The 26,290-nt window shown below is 39.0% G+C and overlaps 1 protein-coding gene across 11 annotated transcripts in view; it reads right to left on the bottom strand.

Annotated features, from left to right (window-relative positions):
• The window catches only part of SLC4A4 (solute carrier family 4 member 4), a 348,583-nt gene that overhangs the window by 268,878 nt on the left and 53,415 nt on the right, over positions 1-26,290 (bottom strand). For 9 of the 11 annotated variants that reach the window (XM_033105862.1, XM_033105858.1, XM_033105861.1 and 6 more), the window contains 2 exons: positions 21,379-21,452; positions 3,149-3,328 (listed from right to left, as the gene is read on the bottom strand). In XM_033105862.1, the coding sequence (XP_032961753.1) occupies positions 3,149-3,328; positions 21,379-21,452 (254 nt within the window). Of the gene's footprint in view, positions 1-3,148; positions 3,329-21,378; positions 21,716-21,784; positions 21,811-26,290 lie in introns of those variants that run through there. The other 2 variants (XM_033105860.1, XM_033105856.1) reach the window with 2 other exon arrangements.

Genomic DNA, 26,290 nt, shown 5'->3' with positions numbered 1-26,290 from the left:
AAACATACACTATGCACAAAATTCTGTGCCAGAGATAACATAGTTAACAAACCTAATCCCTGCACTCGTGGAGCATGAGCACAAGACAAAACTGTAGGCTCACAAAATCACAAGTTGGTACATGGATTATGAAGGAAACAAATATGGAGCTGGAGAACATACATTAGAGTAATAAGGAAATCCTTTCAGAAGAGACAAAATTTTAAAGCTGGAACACAGAGGAAGAGAAACGCTAACCGGGACAAAAATGGGGTGACTATCCCACAAAAACAGAGTTACACGTGGAAAGGCCCTGAGGCAGAAAAGGTTTGGGCACCAAAAAGCTGAAAAATCAGTGTGGCTGAAGTAAAGTAAGCAAGGAGAGAATGACAGGGCATGACTGTTGAGACACTGGGGGCCATGATTCCCAATCAAGACTTTAATCTAAGGACAATAGGAACTTTTCAGCAGAGGAATTTCATGACAGGATTTACACTCTATGATGATCACTGTTGCGTCTTTTTGGAAAAAGACTTGACTAGTGGAGCCTATTGCACTTGTCTATACAAGAGATGACAATTCCCTGAACCAGAATGTGGAGGCCAAACTTTTCAGTAATAGACAGATTCAGACGTATTTCAACAAAAGTCACTGATAGATTGCATATGGGGGTGACAGCAAGGAAAGAATCAGAGATGATTCTCATTCAGTTACTCCCTTTATATGTGGGGCTTTTTCAGAAGAAGCGTCACCTGATACAATCTCAGGCCCATACTAGAATCTGGTCTACAGGTCATGGTATGTCTACAGACACGAGTTAACTCCAAAACCCTAGATCCAAGAGTAACAGAAACTGTGTGTGGCTGTTCTTGAGAAACAATAACGACATACTAAGCAGATATTTCAGCAGAGTTTTCCCGTAAGAATTTTGTCATGTTGGTGCCAGAGGCCTATAACTTCCCCAAAATCATAGTTAAATGTCCTGTATCTGAATGTAACAAGTGTAACATCTTAAGTAGAACTGCACCAGATAAACCAGCTACCAATCCATCTAATCTCCAAGATAAGCACTGGAGAAAATATACAGTAATTTCTAAGAGAACCTTCATGTCAAATTGGATGAGTCGTGTCAAATATGTCCAAGGCATATTACAGCATACCTTATTGACCAGCAGGAAAATAACTAAGTATAAAATGCAAATTTATAAATAATTTCCTTATGATCACTGAACAATTTGGTCCTTAACAATGGTCTCTCCATACAATCGCTTCCAAAACCAAGTATACAACACCACAATGCAGTACTCCCCAGGGAGGAGACCTCTGAGTGAAAAGAGAATGAACTGCTTTGTTTATTGTACATGCTGTACTCAAACTGTTCCCCAAATACCACAGGAAGCAACAGTAGTCCCATGGTAGACACACATTCCATCTCACTACCTTTCTGATCCATTCATTACCTATTACTGACTTGAGTATCAAGGCCATAGTAGTTTCCATTGCCTTTCCTACAAAGCTGGTACATAATTATCATCTCAAATCCTTTGGCCCATTGTCTAGGTGAGCGTCTCTCCCTTTTAAGTATTTATAGTGATGATGCACTCTTGTTCTTAAATTGCAGATGAGAGATGACTATGAGAGAGACAGAGAGATCACACATACAGACTGAGGAGAGCACCTCTGGTTCCGGCTCAAGCCTTGCGGAAAAAGATAGCAAATCAAGATAGACAGTAGTAATTTATCTGGAAAGGGATGTTATCTTTTGTTCCTCCAGACTATTAACTGTGACCTTTTTTATCTGCATTTCAAGGACTTTACTTGAAACAGATCCCCCCACCCCTTTTTTTTAGTCACTATGTGAAGGATTCCTTTCAGAAAGGCTTTACCTTAACATTCCAATGCAAAGTGCATAACTCTTGCCTCCTCCCATCTGGTTCTTTCTAAGTCTTACATTTATTCCAACACCTTTAAATTTCAATTTAGTGGTCCATCTCCAAACTCTCCTCAAATCGTTTATCTTTAATTTGGAGGTCCATCTGTAGTGCCCTTCGCGGCATAGTACCTCTCTAGCTTCGAAACCACCTGCTCAGTTCCAATGGTGAGACTATAAAAGATTCACAGATTCACATCACTACATTTTGCACCTTCTTTAATTTAACTCTGTGAATTCACTTTTCAACACTTCTGAGCGGTTAATTCTAATTTGATCTCTCATCACCTGCAATGACTGAAACGGATCTTCATCTGTGCTACCCCTAATGCATTTTATGGCAGGTTCCGTATTTCTGCAACTGTAGCAAAAAGATGAAGAATGTACAGAGCTCTGCCAACATGAAAAGCTGTCACTATGTAACTCGTGTTGGGGAATCTCCCAAAATTGGCATGTGTTTCTACTGCTCCTCCCTTCTACGGCACATACTCATTATCACTTCAGACACAGTTACTCAGATAGCCAAATATTCTCCACATCGAAAACAATGTACACATGTACCTAAACACACAGCCCACCCAATTACTTGAATCCAAGGGTGTTCTCTGACTTTCCACTATTCTGTTCTCAGTAACACTTCTATCCAAAGTATGATATCTAATATGTTCAACATTTCAAAAGCTGTGTCATTCTACATTCTTCTCTGACTTACAGGATGCTTTTCCATTACTCCTTTTTAAATCATTGGCTGGCCCACAATCTGGTTAAATGTCACATATAACCAAGTAAGTATCATCTATATCTATATCTATATCTATATCTATCTACATCTAAACATAATTGTATATATAAAATGCTCACCTTGACCTACTATCTCAATAGAGCTTATTTCTAAGCAGAAACAATCTAAAATCTTATTGAAGAATCTTCCAGTTGCTGTTGATTACTGTAGTTAAATACCATCTATAATATTCTGCCATTTCCCTAATCAAAATACAGAACCACGACCATGCCTAAATATCGTTAGATCTTTTCTGACCAACCCAGAATTTTTACCAAATCTCCTCCTAGACCAACTTGTTAGGACAAGAAAAGCATCTTCGTAGACATTATCCTTTACAGGAGACCATCCCCATATTACTGGGTCCCTCCCCCATTGGCAACAAGATCCTAAAAAGTGTCTTTCCCAAGGGTGTGGGAGTGAGGCAGAGAGAGGCGCCGACCCCCGAGGGCACTCACTCAGCGGCTTGAGGATGCTGCTGCTGGATTCGTCGGCGTTTTCCACATCTGACTTGTCAGAGTAGTTCTCAGAGATTCTCTCCTTTTCCTTCTTTTCTTTGTGCCCTGTCTTTCTCTTGTGACGTCTCCTTCTTCTGTAGCTCTTCGGCACATGGACCCCAATGTAGATGGTGTGGTGGCCTAAAGAAAGGAACACAAATCACCAGTCATTTCAAATCTGCTACATATAAATTGCACGAGATCCACAGGTCAGAAAAAAAATGTCTTGCATTCAACATTACCATTCTATACTTGACAAACAAACTCAAACTGGAAAAATAGAACCCCTCCCAATTTTCAACTAGCTAGTGTATAATTCAACCTGTTGGTTGGCACTAGGATTCTGTGAGGACGTCCTTTAGTTCCATCCAGATAGATGACTTTTGTTTAGGAAAATCAAAAAATACCAAACCGGAAATCAGAAATTCCTGATTTTAGTCAGACCTCTACCATCAATGACCTTGAGCATGTCCCCTGAGCATGTCCCTTAATCATTCATCATGTATAATGAGAGACTTAAATTGGTAACCCTCAGAGGTCCTTCCCATTCTAGCCTTCTGTGTTTATACCCAACAGGGTGCTGAAAAAGAAGGTCATGAAGCAGCAAAAAATAAAGATCTAACTCAAAGTTCATGAAGTCATTCTTCTGGGGATAAGGTTTTACACTAAAACTTTTTTTCTTTTTTATTTTTTTACCCAATCAGCAGAATAGAGATTTAGAACTGGGACAAACTGAGAAAAAATAAGACATACTTAGAAGATTTCAGAAATACTCAAATGTTCCCACTAGGAAGCAGCTAAAATGAATGTCAACTACAGTGCCATTCTCATTTTTTCTTTTTTTGTTTCCAAAAGTTTCTAAAAACTGGTTGCTGCAATGATAAAAATAAACCTAGCCCAGCAAAAATTGCCTTGAAGAGAAGGGCATGAGGAAAAAAACGTTGTGAAATGCTTTTAGTTCTCTCGATGGAAGGAGCTGCAAAACTGACAAGTGATATTATTTTTACAAAATCTGATAAGATAGAAAAAAAAGAACTCAAAGTTCCAATATCTTTTTTTTTTTAATTGGTAAACTTTTACTTTCACTTTATGTACAGCATAACTTCTGAATGTGGGAACCACTATTTGAGGAGTAATGTGAAACTTCTTCTTATTTTTTTAACTGCAGGTTAGATTATCTCATCTATGGGTTTCCTCTCCCATTCTGGAATTATTCCTTAATGACCATTCACAGCGCCACAGATAATATCACACACTTACATGGAATACTGGAACATGGAGCATGTCTGATATAAATTGCTGTGAATTACTTTCCACAGTAACTCATTAGCCATATCTAAAAATACCATTAATTCACAGGGGTCTTCCCTTAAAGTGGAAGGATTAAAACAATTATATCCTCCTTCAAGAAAGAGGTTCCAAGGAAGGAATGCAGAACCCTCAGTGAATGGGTTAACATTCAAAAGAAAACCTCTGATGCTTGAAATGAAGTTGGAGACATCTACATAATGCATGAACCTCCCCCCCAACACACACACACACACACACACATATACACACACGCACACACACACACCAATTCAAATACTACAAAGTACCATCAAATTCTCCTCATAGAATGTGTACCAATGAGAAATTTATCATGTCTAACCATTTGCAAGCAAATTGTTCTCATGGGAAAGTTATATTACACTAGGAAGTAGGAAATGTCTCAGAAACAATGTGAATTAAGTAACAGTGTCAATTGTTTCCTGTGCTCCAGTTACTGAGGGCGTCCTGCAGCTTTATCTCAAGTCACACAATATATGTAAGCAAAGCCAACCAATTTCTTTAGTAAAGTAAACACTGAAAGCTTGGTTGCTTTCATTCAGTAATTAGGAAAACATCATGAAAAAACAATAAGAAATTGGAAATGTTTTAAAACCTGTCACATTAAGTATTGTCTACATTTTATTAAATAATGGCAACTAAGAAAAAAATAGCAGTTGAGCTACATTAGTTACAGTGATGTTATATGGATTTTTTTATTATTATTTACCCAAATCTGTATAGCCCAACTGATAAATCAGTTAAAGGACACTCTGTATGGGCTGGTAGGATTTTAGGGTAAGATTTCGGGCTATAAAGTGTTGTTGTCCACCAAATGCAAGAGTTACGGTGATTCAGAAAGTAAGCTTTCGAAGCCCATGGAGAGGAATGTACCTTACCTTTTGGAATCTAGTTTGAGTTGTCATCACCACAAAGCAGTGCCATTTTATCCCCATTGTGATCACAGCCCTCCTCCCTGCCTTATGAGTAAGAGTCAGCTCATCCTCATTTCCTCTGGCTCCTGCCTTTGAAGCCTTCCCCCACTCACTTTGCCACACACCTTCAGACAGGTGCGGAAGCTTTCAGATAAGATGCTGGCCTACGAAATGGGGTTCCTTCCAAGCCAGCCCAGATTTCAGGCATTTTTTATCAGCTTTACTGAGAGATGATTTACATGCCACAAAATTCACACATTTTAACAGTAGAATTCAATGATTTTTAGGACATTTACAAAATTGTGCAATCATCACCATAATCCAATTTTAGAACATTTCCATCAATTAAAAAAGACACACACACCGCGCCCATCTGAGTACTGAGAAAAAGTGCCAGGTTCTGGCTAGGTCTGTTTCCACTCCCACTCCATACAACCGCTCTTTGACATTTTTGATACTGTCAGTGATGGCTTGTGGAAAACTACAAATCTCTGGTACCCACATGACTATGAAATTTTCATAGAGGTCCTTACAGCACAGTAAAATACAATATTCCCTGAGTGAGGAAGATACGGCCTTCCAAGAGCTGCCAGAGGAAATCGTGGCAGTGAGCTGAACAATCCAAAACTCAAAGCATCTTCCTTTTCCTCTCACACATTACTGGTATCCAAATTTTCCTTTTCTATCATGTGTTCAGATAGAAGAAAAGGAACGTGGTCCCGAGGTTAAACAAACCTTCAGGAACTCAGGGACAGGGCCTGGGTTTCATCAATTACTTCTCGACCTCTCTCCAAATCAGTTTGTCCATGAGGACAGCCTTGCTTCAGTGAGTGGGGCTTAGGCATGTTTTCTCAAGGTGATGACCAAATATTTCATAAGCTGTATGTGCTAAGTAACAAAAATACCAAAAGTAAAATGAGTTAGAATGGCAGCATTCTTACCACGCCCACAGAACACCGGTCTTCAGGATCAATAAAAGCAGCATAACTGATAGCTAGGCTATTATTGATAAGACTTTCGTAGGTGGATCTCAACATTTGTTTTCATTAAAATATCTTTACCTGTCTCAGAGATATGTCATGAAGCTTGATGGCCATTTTTTAAATCACAACTCACAAAATGACAGCAAGCTCTTAAGAAAGCCATAAAGATTGAGGGTGTAGTATTATTTTACATGTAAAATGAAAATGAGAAAGTTGACAGACAAGCTTTCAATCCAGCAAGAGTCTACAAAACAGGAAGACACTCAAAAAATCAGGGACAGTGATCTGCTTAACTTACAAGGGAAGTTTAGGCTTAAAAAAAAAAATTCTCTGCTAGAACTGTCAATAAAACTGCTTCAAAGGTAGTATAAAAAGGAGCAAAAATGTTTTTTAAATAACAATAATTCATAAGGAAAAGGTGATGGGTTAAAATGTTATTAAAATAAAGGTTACATTCTTGCTACTCAAAATTTTGTAGGGTAAAACTACTAGAATTTATATTTGATGGTATTCATTTACGTGAGAGTCAAAGGGCATTCAGTCCTTGATCTGGCAGTGGTCTCAGTATCATATGTTCAAATAAATACCCTGCATGCCTTTCTCTGACAGATGGTGCAAATTCCCCACAAACTCTCAATGTCTTGGGAATATCTCACAACCCATCCCACAGCTGGTACAACTGGACAGAAAACATGGCTTTCCGGGTTATCTCTGCATGTCAGAAATTATCACCAGGTGATCCTTGTTTCTTCCCATCCTCACCTGCTCCACCTCATTTGGAAGCACAAGTACTGTGAATACATGATGTCCAGTTCTCCCAATTCCTAAGGTATTTCTAAACTAACTGCACTGATAGTTGCTATTACTACATTTTCAGGCCGACAGAGAACACATATACTTAGTAACTCTATAGTCATTCAAGTTAAAGAGGCCTTCACAGAGACCCACTTTCCTACCAGGGATGATTTAAGACTTTATAGAATTAAACCCATCAAACCAGAAAAGGGTTTTGCACCAGCCAGCCAAACATTCTCTAGAGGACTGGGTGGTTAACATACGTCTCTACATGCAAAGTAGATCTATTAGCTTCTTTCGGATACACATTGCTGTGTTTACAGTACACACAGATGACAGAAACTATTTATGAGTACTTACAAATGTGCCAGGTTCTGGCTGGGTCTCTTATATCTATTTCCTCATGCAATCCTCACAACTGCACAAATTAAATACTGTTATTATCCCCACTATAAAAGCAAAGAAACCAAGGTTCAGGGAAGTCAAGGATACTGTCACCAGTTAGCTCATAAAATCCCACAGGAGAACTCTCTCTCAGATTGTCAGTAGTAAGACTAATGAGCACTTCTTCACTGTTTTGGCAAAGTTTTGTTGTAATATATACAATATTTATACTATCAGTCTTACAACTGATTATGTTTCCTTCCTCATGTTGACTACTAGAAATAGAAGAGACAAATCTCAGGCCAATCTCTAGTGGGTAAACAGTTTCGTGACATGAATGTTATATACTAACCTCACTCTTCCAAATTTTCAACTGCTATTTTCCCTTCACACTAACCATTTTGGAATAAGGTAGTATATAAATATTGCCTTTAAACCAAGATGCCAATATTGTGGGTAGAGGATGGAGATATCCGGAGGTAGCTGTGAGGGAGGTAGACTTTTGGGCAAAAATTTTACCTGTCCTCTGGTGATCCTTTAGATAGATCTAAATCTATAGGTCTAAATCTTTGCCTGGAAATCGACATTCCCCCACAGCCACCCCCAGCCATCCCTATCCTCTACCCTCAGCCTCCTCCATACATCCTCCTACGAGTACATAATTAAACATGGAGGGACGTTCTGAATTTGATTTTTATCCACAGGATTGCTCTTCCTATAATCAACTGAATTTCTTTTCTCTCTAGTTTAAAGCAAAGATTCCACAACACTTGGCACTTATATCATTCTTTTAGAACTAATCAGCAATATCCCCAAAATATAACTTAAATACTGCCTTCCCTGGCTTATCTAAAGTAACCTGTCCTACTGGCAAGATGCCATGTTGTGGCTATTGCCAAGAGGGATGTACGGAAGGGAAGCAAAATTAAGAGATATTTATTATTTCTTTTTAATTATAAAATGAAAAAGGTAGAAGAGGCAAAGACCCTGGATGAGTGATACATTATACAAAGATGCTATAAGAACTTAACTTCTTGAGCCAAAAATAGTAATAATAATCTCCACGATTTTTTAGAAGCATCCTTAAATAGAACCATAGTATTAAATCCAGATGCTACAGAGATTTGCGTGTAGCACTTCATATAATGAGAAATGGGTCAATATATATAATCCTAAACACTTTAATAAGTGAAATACAAATAATTTGTTAGCTTATTACTCACAAACCCGTGAAAGTGTCCACAAGCAGCTCTAATAAGCTATAATCAAAGTAACATCGCTAAGTTACTTGGGCATAAATACCAGCTCATGAAAAGAAAACACCCTTCGAAAGGCATGGTGTAATTTCAGTTAAATGGGGGCATGTCAGCCATTGTGAAATGTTTTCATGAGGATCCACATTTCAAACATACATACTGCTCGGGACAAGGGATGGTTTCTATTTTTTTATTTTGAATAGGGGCAACTTTTCACATAGAAAAAAATAATGCATACATTTATTAGTAGATAATTACATACTACATGTGTAATTTATTTATAGATCATTTTGAATGCTGATGAGTAAATTATTGTAATTAATGCGACTGATTACACTTAGGATCAGGCATGCAAGGAAATAAATACGAAACACAATGAAAAACAGGGAAATAGTTTTCTTCCCACTGAACTGCCTGGGAATTTTGTTCACTGATAGCCTCTCAGAAATCCTTAAGGTGACCTGAGGTTCCTCGAGCAAAACTGATAAGAAATCTCAACTTGTTTACCTGGTGTTTGTTGAGCACAGTACTTTTAATATTTAATATTTGATGATCACGATGATAACAATCTCTAGGAAAACAACAGCTACAGGAAAAAGGTCTTGAAAGGGAGTCAACTCCTGTCCTTTAACCCAGTAAGCTTCTACGCCTGCCTTTGCAGTGCTCGTATTTAGCAAAATACTTCTAAATTCTTCAGCTAAGGACCCTGACACCATACACTGAAGTTAAGTTTCCATTACAGTTTCCATTACTTATAGCTGATAAGAGAGGCAAACAGTGACCAGCACTATAAAAAGTCAAAATCAGTGAATGTTTTTAAAGAAATACAACTTTACTATGTTCAGTGATCATAAATTACTTGAAAATATGTAGGCTGGAATAACCACTTAAAAGGTTCTATGGGATCCTACCTTAATGAATAAACCAGAACTAAAAATCACCTTATCTTTTATAAACAGCAGTTCTTGAAGTGCTTCACCATCTCTAAAAAGTTGATTCTCCAAAGTAATTTTAACCTTGCTCTTGCAAAATCTTTTCTATATTCATATCTAGATATAAAATATAACCTATATTTGTACCTCTGTATTTATAACTGTATCTCTCTATACATAAAATCTGTACCATTTCTTTATAGAGGGAGATATATAGCGACAGAGATTTTTTAAAACAATGCAAATCAGGTAATGTTGACCAAGTGTCTCCCACTGTGTCTGGTACCCAAAGGTGCCCCATAAGCGTTGATCCTATTTCTCCCTTTCCCTTTCCAAAGGAGAAAAAACAAAGCACTATTTCTCATTTCCACCTGCCTGGAGCCCTGATAATAACTTTGGAACCCGCACTGTTCTCTAGCAAAAGCACTCCAGGATATTCACCCTGAGCAGGACAAAATAACGGACTGCAGGCCAAGTCTAGCCGGTCCCTCGCTCAGCTGCTTCACTCATACAGTTTGTTCAACAGAAACCTTTCATTACCTCAATCTCCCCTCACTTTGCCCAGAAGCAAGTGCCCGCCAGCCCCACCCTGCCCTGGGTAGAGTGTCCTCTTGAGCTTTCACAAAGTGAGTGCCAACCCCAGCAACTGGGTCTGTTGGTCCTTTTACTCGACTGAACAGAGTAGAGAAGAGCCAAAAGGCCTGGGAAGGCCAGTGCCAGGCAGAGAAGAGCTAAGAGCGAAGAGGAACCACCCGACAGAAAGAGAGGAACCACCACTCATCCTGACACCCCAGAACCCCAAGAGAGCCGGCGGATTTTAATGTGCAGTACACATGCAGTCAGACAAAATCCACCTGTGAGTCAGACACAGGAAAACTAACCATTTCCATTTTTCCTCTTATTATCACCATTTGCACAACTGAATGGGTAGTAGAGTTGGAAGAGAGAAAACACTGGCTAACCTAATAATGGTCACTGATAACTGCATGTGCAATTGCAGCCAGCAAAGCAGCTTAGAGAGACACATAAATGCTCACATTCACACTCTCATCCTAACCACACTGTCCATCCCTGCCTCTGTCATGGCTTCCCTTTTAGCATTGCCCTAAGCCCTGGCTGGGCAATAGGAAGAACAGTCTTTAGTTGCCATAGACAGATAATCCACCACCTAGTTAATGCATCAATGGCTAATCGTGTATCAAATATTTAATATTAGTTTATATAATTACCTCCATTCACACACCTGCAATATAGGTGAGACACGGAAAATAACCAAGAACTAGGGAAAGTTGTAAGAGACTGAAGTCAACCTGGTTAAACCCAATCCCAGAAGCTTCATGACTACGGTTTTCCATAAGCACCCAAAAAAGTGAATGGTGTTCACCAACAGAACGGCACATAATTATACTTTCAGAGTTTAAATGACCTTAAACATCACCTGGTTCAACCTCTTAATTTACCAGTGAACCAACTAAAGCCCAATAGTCAGTTGATGATATAAAGCCTGGGACCCTTGGCCGTCCGGGATATATAAGGTTTCCTTTCCCACCTTCCCACTACCATGGTACCAGCCCCACCACCACACCTCCCATCTTCCACTGTCTGCACCACACAACCAAAATTAAAAAAAAAAAAAAAAAAAAAGTCTTTTCAACTTAGTGATTACCTAGTTACATAGAAGGAAAAAAGGGCTCGAGAATTCTCTGAAAATGTTTCCCTCTTATAATCACAGAAGGACAAGTTTAAGGCCACAACCCTTAGTTCCATAAGCTGCCCCAGAATATAAGGATGTTCTGGCTGTGACATCTGCCCAGCGATGACCTGCAGTCATTCAACGATGAGGCCAGCCAGGCTCGGGTCTTCTTTCTGTCTCACCTTTTCATAAGCCACTTTCCAACAACTTAGTCTTCTCCTTTCAGTTCTTCCCCCTTCTACTCTTCCAGGTGCTGTTTCTAGCGCTCATCCATCTTCCTTTCTAAATTCCTTTCCCATTCCAGAGGTAAAAGACGTCAAGCACACTTTTTTTGGAATTAGCACTGCCCTGGGCAAGTCAGAAAGCCTGGTCTTTATCCTTGTTTTTCCAGTTACCACAGTGTTTCCCCGAAAAGAAAACCTAACCGGAAAATAAGCCCTAGCATGATTTTTCTGATGACATCCCCTGAACATAAGCCCTAATGCATCTTTTGGAGCAAAAATTAATGTAAGACCCGGTCTTATTTTCGGGGAAACACGGTATAGTGTTACCGCAAGCAAATCACTTTAACCTCCCCAGGGCTCACCTATTCATCTGTAAGGTGAGAACGTTGAGCTAAATTTTCTCTAAGATCCTTTCTAGCTCTAAAAATTCTATAACAATTCGAAGTATTTTAATTGGTTAAGTGTATTGGAGCACGTGGAGGGAAAGGCCAAACGTTTTCTACCATTTCTCAGTCTCTTCCCAACTTCTTCTGATAGCTTTCTCTTCAGACACTCTTCAATCTACTCTAATTTGACTCTTTCCTTACAATGCCACCCACATTGCTAACAAAAGCCGCCAATTGCCTTCCTTCTGCCAAATCCACTGGCTACTTTTCTGTCCTCATCCACCTGACTCCAAGCAGTATTCAACACTGTCAATCACTTGCTTCTTATTGAAAGTGCTCTTCTCTTGGCCTCAAAGGCACAGTCTCCCTGGTGTTCCTCCAACTTCTATGACTGCTCCTCTCAGTCTCCAAATGCTGGCACTTACAGAGCCTAGTCCAGTCCTTTTCTCACTCTTCCATTAGCCAGAGATCTCTTTTTAAATGCAAATTTTGTCTCGACACTTCCCTGCTTAAAACCCTCCGCAATGGCTACCGAGGGCACACTCCATAAAACCCTCTATCTTTAGCATATCATAAAAGGCCAGGGCTTATCTGTGTCCTAGCCTCCTGAAGAGGACCAAAGTTTTGCCTCCCCCAAATGTGCCTTTTGGAATACTGATTTTAAGCAGGTTATCAAGAAACAGAAGACTCAGAAAGAACCTTGACCCTCCCCCTTTCCTACCTAAGAGATTAAGATGGAAAAGCTGCTCCAGGAAGGGAATCTTAGCATATCCCCCCTAGTGTTAGATAGGAAGGATCCAAGCAAGGGCCTGTTAGCTAGATTACCCCCTTGTGTCCCATTATTTCTGGGTTGCTTACCAGGAATTTGTTTACCAGGTGTTCAGCTCTGGTAGCTACCTGCAAGTGCCTATTTCCCCTTGGAAATCCCAGACCTCGGCCTCTTTTTCTCTTTTGTCCATAACATACATATAAGCTTCAACTGCCCGATGCATTTCAGGTCTCATTCTTATAGCACCCCTGAATGTGCCTTTGTATAATAAACTTTGGACATTTCCTTCTGTTAATCTCTCTGAAAATCTGAATATTAGGCCAGCTAAAAGAACTTAGAAGGAGGGAGGAAGAAACTTTTTTTCAGCTTCCACACAACTCAGGCCACTCTCCCTATTCACATGGTCCAGCCATGCAGGCCTTATTTCCACTTCTCAAATAGGCCTACCTCTTTCTCACCTCTGTGCCATTACACATGCTTGCCTGTGATGCTTCCCTCATTTCTGATGTGTCCCTAAATTCCTCTTCATCTTTTAGGTCTCAACGTAATGTCCCTCTATGGGCGATATATACTCTTATTATACTCTGGTCTCCCATATAAATTCACCCACATACATGATACGCTCTCTAAATTATCATGTCAACTAACCTTGTGTTCTTAAATAATGACTGGTTGATTTGTCTAAACATTAACTGTGGCATATAACATAACTGGAATTATATTATCATATTCAGTGATACACGTGAGCCTAGAAAGGCAACATGTTAGAACTTATATCTGCAACTTTTCTTACCATTTTCACAAGCTTAAAGAAAAAAAATGCACTATCGGTCAGTTAAAGTTCATCAGAACAGTTAACATAACATGAATCAAATAATGTGTTGATTACCGGATGTCAGTATTAGCTTTAGTCTGAAAGCATTCAGCGCAATCACAGCAACCACTAGTGAGGAAGTGTTGTGCATAAAGACAAATTACCTACAGCAACTATATCCAAAGGAGATGATATCTTAAATTTATAGGGTTTATTCTGGGGAATTTCAAATTAGTTTGAACTAGGAAACAAGGAAGTGCAAATGCTATTTCTTTATGCAAAAAAAAAAAAAGAATCAGAAATTAAGTACTTTGTCAATGGTTTAGAGCAAACATCAAAGTATTTTTTAGGTATTTGCCAAGAATCCTTTGAGCATCTCTTGTAAGTGGGTGAGGAGACGGGTTAACTGCCATAGGCATGAAGGAAATGTAACCACACAACCACGATTGTCCCCATGTCATCCAAATAGGTAGGGCAAAGTCAGGAACAGAAACAGGTCCTGCAGTTTCTGGTTCTCCACTATGTTCTCTAACCCACGACACTGCCTGAATAAAAGCACCTGAACAATCAGATTCTGAGTTAGTTTGTTAAGTACATGTATTAACTGTATTCAGTTATGAGTTTTCATTGTACATCCAAGACATTTTCTTTATGTTTCAGTAGGGATAGAATCACTTGTTGAAAACTAAATCGGGCTGGGGTCGTGATTTAACCAATTACACATGTGTGATTCTGACCCTCTAAAGCCGATATATTGGCTGATGCTATGAAAATGCAGAATCTATTTTTATTTCCAAAAGTTTGAGCCTAGTAAAAGTTATTGAGCATTCCCCCATGAAAAGAGTCAATAAAATAATGTCTCAAGATGTTTAAGTAGAGTCTGTTCTCCTTTCCAAGTCAACAGAATACAAAGAAAGGCAAACACATTGGATAAAGCACTGAAGATAGCTGCCTTCTAATTCTAACACTATGGAAAGGTAAAAACAATAACCAGATTGAAAAAGCTCTTGCAGCTATTCAGAGAAGGGAGTTATTTCAGTCACATTTATGTACTGTTGATTCAGTGGATGTCACTCACCACCCTCCCTACCTTCACCTTCATCCCACCCAGCAATCAGCAGCTTCGGGATACAATGTTTGTAACCTTCTGTTAACTCCTGTCATGACAGGCACTCACCTCACTCCCCTAATGCCGTCAGCCAAAAAATAAAAATAAAACATAACAACAAAATCCCACCAGCAAGCTCACCACAGTAACTAGAGAAACTCGGGTGGGCCTTAAGCAGCTTTATTCTCGTCTTACTCTATTCTCCAGTCACAATTCACAATTCTCCCAGTGATTCTGAATCTTGTGAGGATAAAAATGGGGAAATATTTAGCTCAGGTTTGAATATATAGTATTATGTCTATAATATTGCATACTCTCATTTAATTGACACCTAAATTACATAATAGCCTGTTTGTGGACCATATAAAATATGCTGCTGTAAATTACATATACATCTAATAGACAGTGAATCCTCTTCATTGGTGAAAAAATACTGTACACTTAAATCTGTTTTCCAAAAGGAGAAAATTTGCATGTGTTTTATTAGGCAATGGGCATGTATTTTATTCTGTATACAATTAGAGTTAATATACCTCTTCTTGGAAAAGAAGGTAATTTACCAAATTAGGGGCAATGTGCATTGGAACAGTGTAACCATGAAAATCAGATCTCACACCCAGAGCTTAAAGGAATCAGAATGAGTCCAAAGAGAAACAGACAGCAGGGCTTGGGAACCTTCCCTTGACCAGTCTAACTTGTCTTTTCCAATACAAGAAGCAGTAGGTAAGTGTGGTTATGAAGGCAAAGGTTAGCTAGTAGTAAAAATAAATTAAGCAAATAAAAATCATTTAGACCAGTTACAATTTTTGGAATGATATTAATTATTGGTGAAAATGAAAATTATTGGGGAGACTATTATCAATCAGAAACAAAAAGAACAGAGAGTGGTAGAGTATAAAGCACACCTATTCCTAATGCCAGGTACAAAACATTGTTCCTGGTAACTACCCAAACAGTTCTACGGTGAATGGCATGTTCTATTATTTCCATTTGACAGAGCAAGAAATCCAAACTCCAAACTGTAAATTTCATCCTTAACTTATGTAATGATTCTGCAATAGAGCAACTTTTAAACTTTCATTCCCAAACTGAAGCTTAGCTACTCTGCTTTAACAACACATGAATCAAACAAATGATAGAGACTGAGACTACCCCCCAAAAATACCAAACAATGTATCTCCAAAATATGACCAGATATAAAGCTTCTAAAAAGAAATTTAATCTATAGACAAAATTGCTGCAAATGTATCACTTCAGAATTTCTGGATCCTTGCAAAACACAACCCAAGTACCAAATTCAATTTTTTATAGCTTATTGCCAAAAAAGAATGTAGACATCTAGGACAGACAGTGGCTTCAAAAGGGCCTTAGCCCATACCAGGGAATTCTCTACAATTGGAAAAACTCTGGGAAGGGATGTCTGATTTCAGTTTCAAAAAACCATGGAATTATCATCAGATTTCCTTGACGCTGAAGAAATCTGTATACAAATAGTATTTAACCTCACTGACACAGCAGGAGGTGTCAGACAGCTCCCCAGCTAAGTGCTGCCTACTTGAGGGCCTCTGGCAGGCTTTCAGCTAAGGCCATGAGGAGAAAGAAGCAGGGCCTTGGGAAAGGGCTACAGTGGGCTCAACCTGCTCTGGAAAACCCAAGTTACTATTTATATATCAACCTTTAAACACCTCACCACATTTCTTTAAAGCTCTCCAATGTGTGGGTACATTGTTTCTTCTGAGAAGGCTTTTCCTTCAGCAATATTTGCCCAAGTGTTTCCTCTGTACACACTGTTTCTGAGAAATTAGAGTGAACAGCAGAGAAGAGGTCAGCAAAATGCAACCGGACACTTATACCCAGCGCTCAGAATAGCCCCAGCCCCAACTCCGCCCCTCCCTTCCCATCCAATAGGTTTTCATTCACTCCTTCTCAGCAATTCAGTTTTTTACCACTGTAATTATTAACAAATGTCTACCAGGCCCCAATTTTTCTTTAGAAAACTACCTCCTCCAATACACATAAATACATCATCATAATATTCTCTAGTGAAAAATAGGTTTAAGTCATTATGATTTCATGTCTGTAAAATGTTGATATCCTGACCTCCAAAAAGACAAACGCTACCATTTCATCACTTCAGTCTCCCTCCTCAAAAGGTAGAGTAAAAGGAGGGAAAAGAATAAGGCAGAGGTGCTTTGGAGGCTTCTTCTTCTTCTCAATATAAATGTATAAATGATATGTCAATGATGTTTGCAAAATCAAACAGGAGTTAACAGCAAGGACAGGAACACTAGAGACTATATCATCTCATTTGACTACAAGTACCGAGAACGACATTTCTAACTAAAAATTTAAACAAAGAATTATATAAAATAATTCTACATATTCTTCATTTAGTTTCTATTATGCATTTATTCACTCTTCCTTTTAACAAATATTTGGTAAATATTTACTCTGCTCCAGGGTGTCCTACTTTTTTACTTTTATTTCCCTGAAAATAATACTCCTGCAAATTCCATGCATTTTTAACAAAACTCTCGTAATGCCCATCAGTAGACATGGGACTCTGCAAAATTATTGTTCCATTTGGACAGTTGGCAGCTCACTTCCTTTTGGCCGTGGTTTTGAATGGAAGAGGAAAGCCACCACAATACATCATAGTAGCTATGAGAGCACTGATCAGACTTCAGAAACGGAGACACATTTCAGCCAATATTGTCTTGCTGTACTTTATGCTTCCTGAGTCGCTGGTTAGACTTGATGTTAAGAAAAGGCCCCTCCCCATAACGTCCACATCGCCAGTGCTTGCCTTGCTGGGGAGTTACCTAGCCCTGCAGAGCCAAGGCCTTATCTCAGAGGATAAGGTGGAGTTTGCCCTTTTCCCCTATTGCGAAATAGGAGACTATTAAGTAATCTGTTTACATCACACAGATCCAAAATCCTGGCTGACTTTTTTAAGGATAAAACATCCATAAGAAAAAGCTACCTGGTACTCTTTCTACCTACCTCAACCTTCGTTCACCCCACAAAAATTTGTCAATTTTCCCTGTCTATACATGCGTTTGAAATGAAAACCGAGTGTTCTCACAGTTGGCATTTCTGGGTCATTCTGGTCACATCAATTTGTCATCTACAGACCAATTCTATGAAAGTGTCTGGGCTAGAGATGGAGCCTTTTGGTACAGAAACAAACATGTCAGAAATGTTAAAATATTTAAATGAGTTTACCCACAATAACCACTTTGTGCCTAAAATGTTAACTTTACAAAACCTACTGTAACTAGTGAAAGAACAGATATTAAAGCTTCTCTTTATTTTAAGGATTAAAAATTGACACTTAGTTTCCTTTTTGAAGAGTATCTCTTTACACCACTAACACAAATGTACAAGGCAAATTATGTGAAAACAAGGTTTAGTTCTTTAAATATATCCCACATAGGTAAATGTATTATTTAAACAGCAGATGACTCCTCTTCTGACTCACTATTCTTAGTGAGTTTTGCAGTTGATGGTTTCTATTGAGCTTTCAGAACGTGGATTAAGTGTCACATGCCACCCACTGAGAGTAAAGTTGAACCAGGTGAACTGAGGGTGTGGTTGGAAGTCTCAGTCTCTCTCCCCTTCTCAGAACTACAACATTAGAAGGAACTATGAGAGAGCATCTGGCTCTTCTCATCTTCAGGCTGAGCTGAAGGCAATCCCCCCAAATTTGGGGAACCCTAAAAAGAACTTTAAAAGCATGAATGTTTCAAAGTAACTAGGGCTTGTGGACCTTACTCACCCTAGTAGTCACTTAATGGGAGTGCATCTTCTTTGTGCCAATTATTTCAAAAATCTCATTTTTATTTTAGGTTTACTTTTGCCAAGTGTGCTGTAATACGCTTCAGCTATGTTTATCCTAGAAGCAAGAGAAAGATAAAAAAGATACTTGGATAAAAAGAAATATGTTTGATAAAAGAAATGTAAGGTGTTCCAGCTCCTTGCCCTTTGAATTTCTGATTTTTAAAACGGGAGCACTTTCTTCTACCATAAATGTACCAGAACTCAGTTACTTCCAAATAGAGATAACAGTTTGCTTTCCTTCAAATACACCCTTCTCAATGCAATTTAAAGTAGGGCATAGACTATGTCCTTGAGGAATACATTACCACTCAAAATACAAATCCTTATTAGAGGTGTCGACAGTCGAGTCATCTGTTTCTTCATCCCCAACCACTGACACCGTGGATACGCCATCAAACCCATGTCCATTTCAACTTCTGTACACTTTCACTGAGATTTACTATAAAATGTTAGTGCTTCCACCCCCACCAGAAGAAGCCAGGTGAGAAAATGGGAGAGTCAACTGGGTGGGCACTGAATTAGAAACTAATAGTTCCGAATTGTAGTTTTAAGACTTGTACTATAGAGGAACCTGTGCTGTTGGATGTTCTCCACCAAATAATGACACCACAAACAGCCATCCTTTAGGGCCTCAGAATTCAACAACAAGCAACTAGTTAAAGATGCCTTGAAAGAAATGTAATTAACTCAGGCTCCAACCAACATGGAAGATGCTCATTAAAATAAAAGTCTTATCCGAACAGGAAAATACACAAAATCCATAGGGCAAGTTTAATCACCACAAAGCCAAGCAATTTTACAGATGTTTCTACCAACTTTTGCTGTCTTTTTTGTTTCTCTTTTAAAGAAAACTGGCTACAAATTTGTGTGCTATTCATTACATTGTTGTCTTAATTTCTGTGCCTGAAAATCAAGGGAAATACTTCAGGAAATAAACTTCTTAATCAAAGCCTTAAGAAACCCATGTACAATATATCAAACTGCAGTAAGATACTGTCAATCCTAAAACCTTATAAACTCAAGAAGTGATTTACATCTCCTGGGAACTTAGCTAGAACATTCTTCTCAAGGAACACACACACACACACACACACACACACACACACACACACACGGCATCTCATTCTCAAGCTGCCTTCTACTATAATTGTCCTGAAACAGTGGAATATTCACTCAATCTACAATATTTCTTACATCCACATGCTATACAACTTTAAGATTCTTATCTCCTCTTTGACACTGGGACAGTGACAAAGTCACCACAATGGAGACTTTACATCATGGGTTACAAGAATCTTAAAACAAAAGTTTTACTATTTTGCTTTCCTTAACTTGACATTTTCCCACAGTCATGTTGTAAAAGTGCAAGGAACCCATAAAACAATATGAAAGAAAATATTGTAGTTTCCTTTTTCCTAAGAAACTTAGGTATCAAATTCTTATTAGTCACAAGAGCATAAATGCGGGAAGTAGGGAGGTGGAGGGGGGAACCAACCCTTCAACATTACATGGTCAGAAGAAACTTACTAAGGAAACGTGAGAGAAAACGCACTGTCACACTGTTCAAACTATTCCAGGTGGCACCGGAGTGTCACTTGTCTGGGACCAGTTGGGTCGAAGAATCACTCCAGAACACACAATACCGACCCCCTCTTTCCTAACTGCACCGCCACTTTGGTCCAAGTTTTTGGTAGGCATTAAATGTTTACCAAATGGCATCAATCAGACTATAGTTTCCAAAACACATATGAATTGTCTCTCAGGTGATTTTAAATGGCACAATTTATGACATGGTTCACCTGCAAGTTTCATTTAACTTTATGAGTACTGATTATCTTTTTAAATCTCATTATAAGTATTAATAAATACCTATGTATTTGTGATGCCTTCACATAACTACTTTAATAAATAAAAATTAAGCCCTGTCTTCTCACTGTCAAATAAACAGTATTATTCCCACATTATTGATAAGTCAAGAGATAAGACAAGGCGCAATAAGAATATCACAGTATGAGCTAAAATTTAACTCTCATTTGGTTTTTTTTTTTTTTTTTTTTTTTTTTTTTTTTTTTTTTTTAATTTATTGGGGTGACAATTGTTAGTAGAATTACATAGATTTCAGTTGTGCAATTCTGAATCACATCATCCATAAATCACACTGTGTGTTCACCACCCAGAGACAGCTCCCCTTCCATCACCGAACGGGCACAGGGGAACATCAGCAAAAGATGTCCTGAAGGGTTTTTAAGTACAACATGCTTGTCCATCTTTTCCTAACTGAGACTCATCCATGATTACCATTCACATATCCTCAGCTTAGCCCCATTTTGCTGGCAACAATGGTGTCGTTCTCTGCAACACCTACCCTGCAAGCTGTAAGGAAAAAGATTAGAAGATTCAACCAAATACATTTCTATAAATCTAACTAACATCTTCCTTGAATTAGTCATTGAAAGGTGGTTCATATTATCTGGCAAGATATTTATTTTTCACGAAGAGGTATCACTAACATAGGTACCTGCGTCAAAGGAAACCCCCTCCCCTTTATTTTTAAACCAAGCAGTACTACACTGACAGATTCTGATGGCACAATAAAGTTCTTAAAATTACTGTGTGTGTTGAAGCAAAATGTGGAGATTAATCAAACTCCATAGAAAAGCTTTGGTTTTTAACTTCAAAAATAAAAGTTACATGAACTGTATGTAACTTATCTACAAAGATATATGTATATGAATATACACTTGCCCAGACCCATAAATCTCACCTTCTACTTCTTCTTCATCACACACATGCTTAAGGAAGGAAGCCCCTCTGTCCAGGACAGCTTCATCCTCCATCCTATAGTAATAAAAAAGAAAAAAAGAATGCTCAGACTTCTCCTGGAGTGAGCCACTTGCAGCAGCCCAGCTTCTGGGCAGGTTAACCTGCAAGCTGTTGTTCATGATAACGGGGCAGAGTCTCTCTTCCTTGGTGTCTGCGACTCCTTCACGCAGCTCCTCTCCTCTGGTGCTGGAGAATATGCTGGTCCCACATAGCTTCGGCTCTAACCTTGAGAGGGCACCCACATGGACAGGTGAGAGAAAATCATCTGGATGTTGAGGGTTTCTCCCCTTTGGGATTTGCAAAAAATAATAATAATAATAATAAAGATGAAAGAAAAAAAAAAATACCAAGAGAGAAAATTTGGTGTGTCTGAAGTGCTCGTGATGATCGTTTGTGGAAACCCAGCTTCAGTGCTTAGCTCTTTAAACACCCACTGCATAAAAATGTATGCCCTCGCGCACACACATGCACACCCACCCACACACAGAAAGCGACAGGGAGTTAGGCTAGTGCACAGTGGGAGCCTAGCTTCCAGCCAGCCTCTTAATACCAGCACAGCCCACTATTCTGTTGCGTGGCAAGCTTTGAGTCACATGTTGGCCTTACGGACATCTGAGGATTATCCAGCAACCCGGTTTCGGCAACAGTCACATATATATATATACCACCCATTCATTCATTTTCCACATTCTTAGCACACGTCTCTCTCTATGCACATCTGTCCTGTTAACTCTTCTCTGAAGGGCACAAAGTTCTTCATTTTGTAGCCACATTATGCTAGCTCCCCCCACCCCCCGCTTCCTTACATAATAGATCTACTCTGCAATTTCGTATGCTAAATAAGACCTCAGAATCCATCCAAGTAATGACAGCGCTTTTTACAGCCTCCCAATGCCAAACATGTTTCCAGTGTACTGAGTTAAGGTTTATCTCCATATTCTGTGATTCCTTTTCATCGCATCTACTTTGACATACAGAACTCCACGAACTCTATTTATAGTGAAAGCAGAAAGAAATCCCGAATTGCTCAAATGCTACTTGTATCGTACCGGTCTAGAAACAAAGAATTTTCTCTGGAGACAGCTGCTCCATGTCATACCGTAGTACATGAGCTCTGCCAGAGAACCAAATGTTCACTCTGTAGCCTATTCATCCAATTATATGCTTAGGCACTGAATGCTGTAGGTCTGTTTTCCATATTGTCTGTATGACTTATCCTTGAGCTTCAAATATTTGTTATACTATATGTGGATATGCACTGAATCCACATTTTCCTCCTTTCTATTTTAGGAATGTATCCATCACGCAAAACAACCATCCTAGTACAAAAGTCAGAAGTCTGGTGTCAGGTAGACCTGGGTTTCAAAAATCTACTCCCACTATTTAGGATTTGTATCACCTGGAACAAAGTATTTAACTTTTCTGAGCCTCATTGTTTCCATCTTTAAAATTGAAAGCAATAATATCAATTTTGCAAGAGTGCTTTGAGATTCAAATTAGGAAACATGTGAAAGCACTGAGTTTTGTGCCTAGCACCTAGTAGTGTTTAATAAAGGTTAAGTTTCCTTCCTTTCTAACCCTGATCTTTACTGGTGGACAATGTCATTAAGAAAATCATGACCTTTAGATACTTGCAGAATATCTTCTTTCAGGGATATGAGACTTGTATGCAATAATTCATCCTGACATATCTTCTTCCTTCTCTGTATTAAAAATAAAAACAAAAAAACTAAATGCAAAGAGGATATGGATCAGCCATCAGGATTATAGGAGAAAAAAATGCCTTGAAGACTTGAGAAGTCAAGTCATTCACTAGCCCTCTCTGAGCCTCAGGCTACCATGAAGATTAAATGATACATTGAATCACTGATTCAGTGATTCACTGATTCAGCAAATACGCGTGTATTTAGTGTCTGTTAGGTTTCTGGCACTCTACAGAGAAAGGAGAATACATCTGTGAATAAGACAGACAATTCCTAAGAAACTAATAATAAATAAACAAGCTAATTTTAGACATTGTGTGCTTTGCAGGAAATAAAATGAGGCAGGGGGCTGGCTATTGGCATAAGATGGTTCAGGTGAGGCTTCTGAGGAGGTGATATTTGAGCAGAGAACAAAAATCATACAAATGAACCAGATATTTGGAGGTCTGGGGGCAAAGTGTTTCAAGCAAAGGCAGCAATAAGTGCAAAGGCCCTAAGGTGCGAACCAGTTTAGCATGTTCCAGGGTCAGGGAGGCTAGACAGAGAGACAAAAAGTCAAGAGTAGTCAATAGCACTAATTGGGTGTCAGGGCCATGCAAGCCATGGCAAGCAGTCAGAATTTTAGGTGTTCTAGGAGCCATTGAAGAGTTTTGTTCTGTTCTATTCTATTGAAGAACACTTGATATATGACATTATATTAGTTTCAGGTGTACAGCACGATGAGTTAATATTTGTATATACAGTAGTTGCCCCTTATCTATAAGGGATATGGTCCAAGACGCCCAGTGGATACCTGAAACTGCCAATAGTACTGAACCTTATATATATATATATATATACACACACACACACAATGTTTTTTCCTATACATACATACCTATGATAAAGTTTACAGATAGGAGATTCATTCTTACTGTAGATTTTAGCAAACTCAGCATACAATAGTTTTTTCTTTCTTTATTAAGTCATGAACTTTCACCTTTTTACTTAAAGGAAGCACTTTACGGCTTCCCTTTGGCATATACAAAGTGCCAGTATCACGACTCTTGCACTTTGGGACCATTGTTAAATAAATAAGGGTACCTGTGGTACTGCGACAGTGGAGCGGATAACCAAGATGTCTACTAAGTAACTAACAGGTAGGGAGTGTGTACAACATGGACACACTAGACAAAAGGAAGACTCACATCCCAGGCGGGACATAGCACGAAAGCACGAGATTTCATCACAATACTCAGAACAGCGCACAATTTAAAACTTATCAATTACATATTTCTGGACTTTTCCATTTGATATTTTTAGACCCCAAATGACTACAGGTAACTAAAAGTAAAACCCCTGATTTCACAGGGGGACAACTATATTGTGAAATGATGACCACAATAAGTCTAGTTAACATCCATCACATACATAGTTACAAAATTTGTTTTTCTTGATGAGAACTTTTAAGATCTACTGTTCTAGCAACTTTCCAATATGCAATACAGTATTATTAACTACAGTTAACAGTTTTAAGATGGAAAGTAACTTCAGCTGTTTTACTTTTTTAAAGGATCACTCTGCTATGTGAAAAATAGACAATCAAGAGACCAAAGAAACTAGGAAATTATCTCAGGGTCCCAGGGAAGACTGGGAGAAACAGGTTTTTGGGAAGGAATCAAAATCTCTTTTCTGGCCACTTTATGGTTAAGATGTTTATTATACATAAAAAAGGAACTGTCCAATACACAATGAGATGTCTCAGTCTAGAGCTCAGGAGCCTGGGGCTGGAGATAAAAATTGGCAAATCAATGAATAAAGGTGGTCACTGAAACTATTCCTAGATGAGATCATCCAAGAAGAAAAGGTAGAAATAGAGGTATAAACCTAAGACCAAATCCTGGGCACACCAACATTTATAAACAGAATAGCGGAACAAAAGCAGTTAATGAAGAGAAAAAAACAGGAAGAGTGATGTCAGAAGGCTGAGAAAAGAGGAGAGCACTGCTACTGAGAGGCAGAGAAGAAAACACCTGGCAGTATGGTGGTTATTGATGTTGCTGATGGTGACCAACGCCCTTAAAACACACCATACATAGTGCCAGAGAGCATGCAATCATTCCCTTTTCTCTTTCCTGGCCTCCTCCATTCATTCATTCAGTATATATTCACTGAGTACCTACTAGGTGCCAGGCACACTTCTAGGCACTGGAGATACAATGATTGATGTTGCTCTAGTGTATTTACATCTGCCTGCTCGAAGACTCCTGCAGCAATCTAGGCGAGTCCATCCACGGGGCAAGAACACAGACAGTCCTTAAAGACATCGGTAAGGATGACCACTTGATGGGGAAGTTTCCTTAAAAGACCTCGGAAGTACAACAAAACCCTGGCTCTCTGTACTACTGCATATCCCTTAAAAGGACTGTCTCCCTTTTGGAAAACAAAGAAGAGATTAAACCACATTTCTTCTCAGAATTAACCCTTTCCCGTCCTATCAACCTATAGAATCCAACACAATTTCCCATGGAACATCATTTGTACACCCCACCATTAATCAAGCTGGCCCTAAAGTCTTTCATTGACTTTTTAAACGTTCCCTCAATAAAACGTTCAGCCTTTGCACCCAAGCCCTTCCCAAAAGTGCATGCAACAAACAAGCAAAGTAGAAATAAAGGAAGGAAAGCAGTAACAAGTGAGACATTGTAACCACTGTAACAACTGTAGAAACTTGAATGCCCAGAGCTGTCTTCTGAGGTGGAGAAACCCATCCAGCCTAACTGAAGCACTGGCCCCACCCAAACCCCTGCTCCATGAGTTAGAGTGAGAATAATGATTTGTGCATTCCTTGGCTTATTGATACATATTTCACATTCCCTCCAAGACTATATATAGCAAGTAATTAGAAACCTAGTTCTTTCTGAGGGACAATGCAGAGAGGGTCTGCAAGCAGCCTCTTCCAAGGAGGAAGTGAGAATATAAAACCTACAGGCCCAGAGGGGTCTTTCCCCAAAGCTGCCCTCTCTTCCTCCAGAGAAAGTCCAGCCTGGAGCACCTGGGTTTTTGTACGAAGTACAAGGAATTTACAGCTTTTTTCCACCTTTACATCACTCCATGTCAATTATTTAGGTTTGTGTTCCCCCCCTAAAATCCCCTCAACAGTCGCTTGCT

Source organism: Rhinolophus ferrumequinum, chromosome 5, assembly GCF_004115265.2.
Source record: "Rhinolophus ferrumequinum isolate MPI-CBG mRhiFer1 chromosome 5, mRhiFer1_v1.p, whole genome shotgun sequence".
NCBI classification, from domain to species: Eukaryota; Metazoa; Chordata; class Mammalia; order Chiroptera; family Rhinolophidae; genus Rhinolophus; species Rhinolophus ferrumequinum.
The sequence above is the reverse complement of the archived record's forward strand: the minus strand, read 5'-3'. Positions and strand labels throughout refer to the sequence as shown.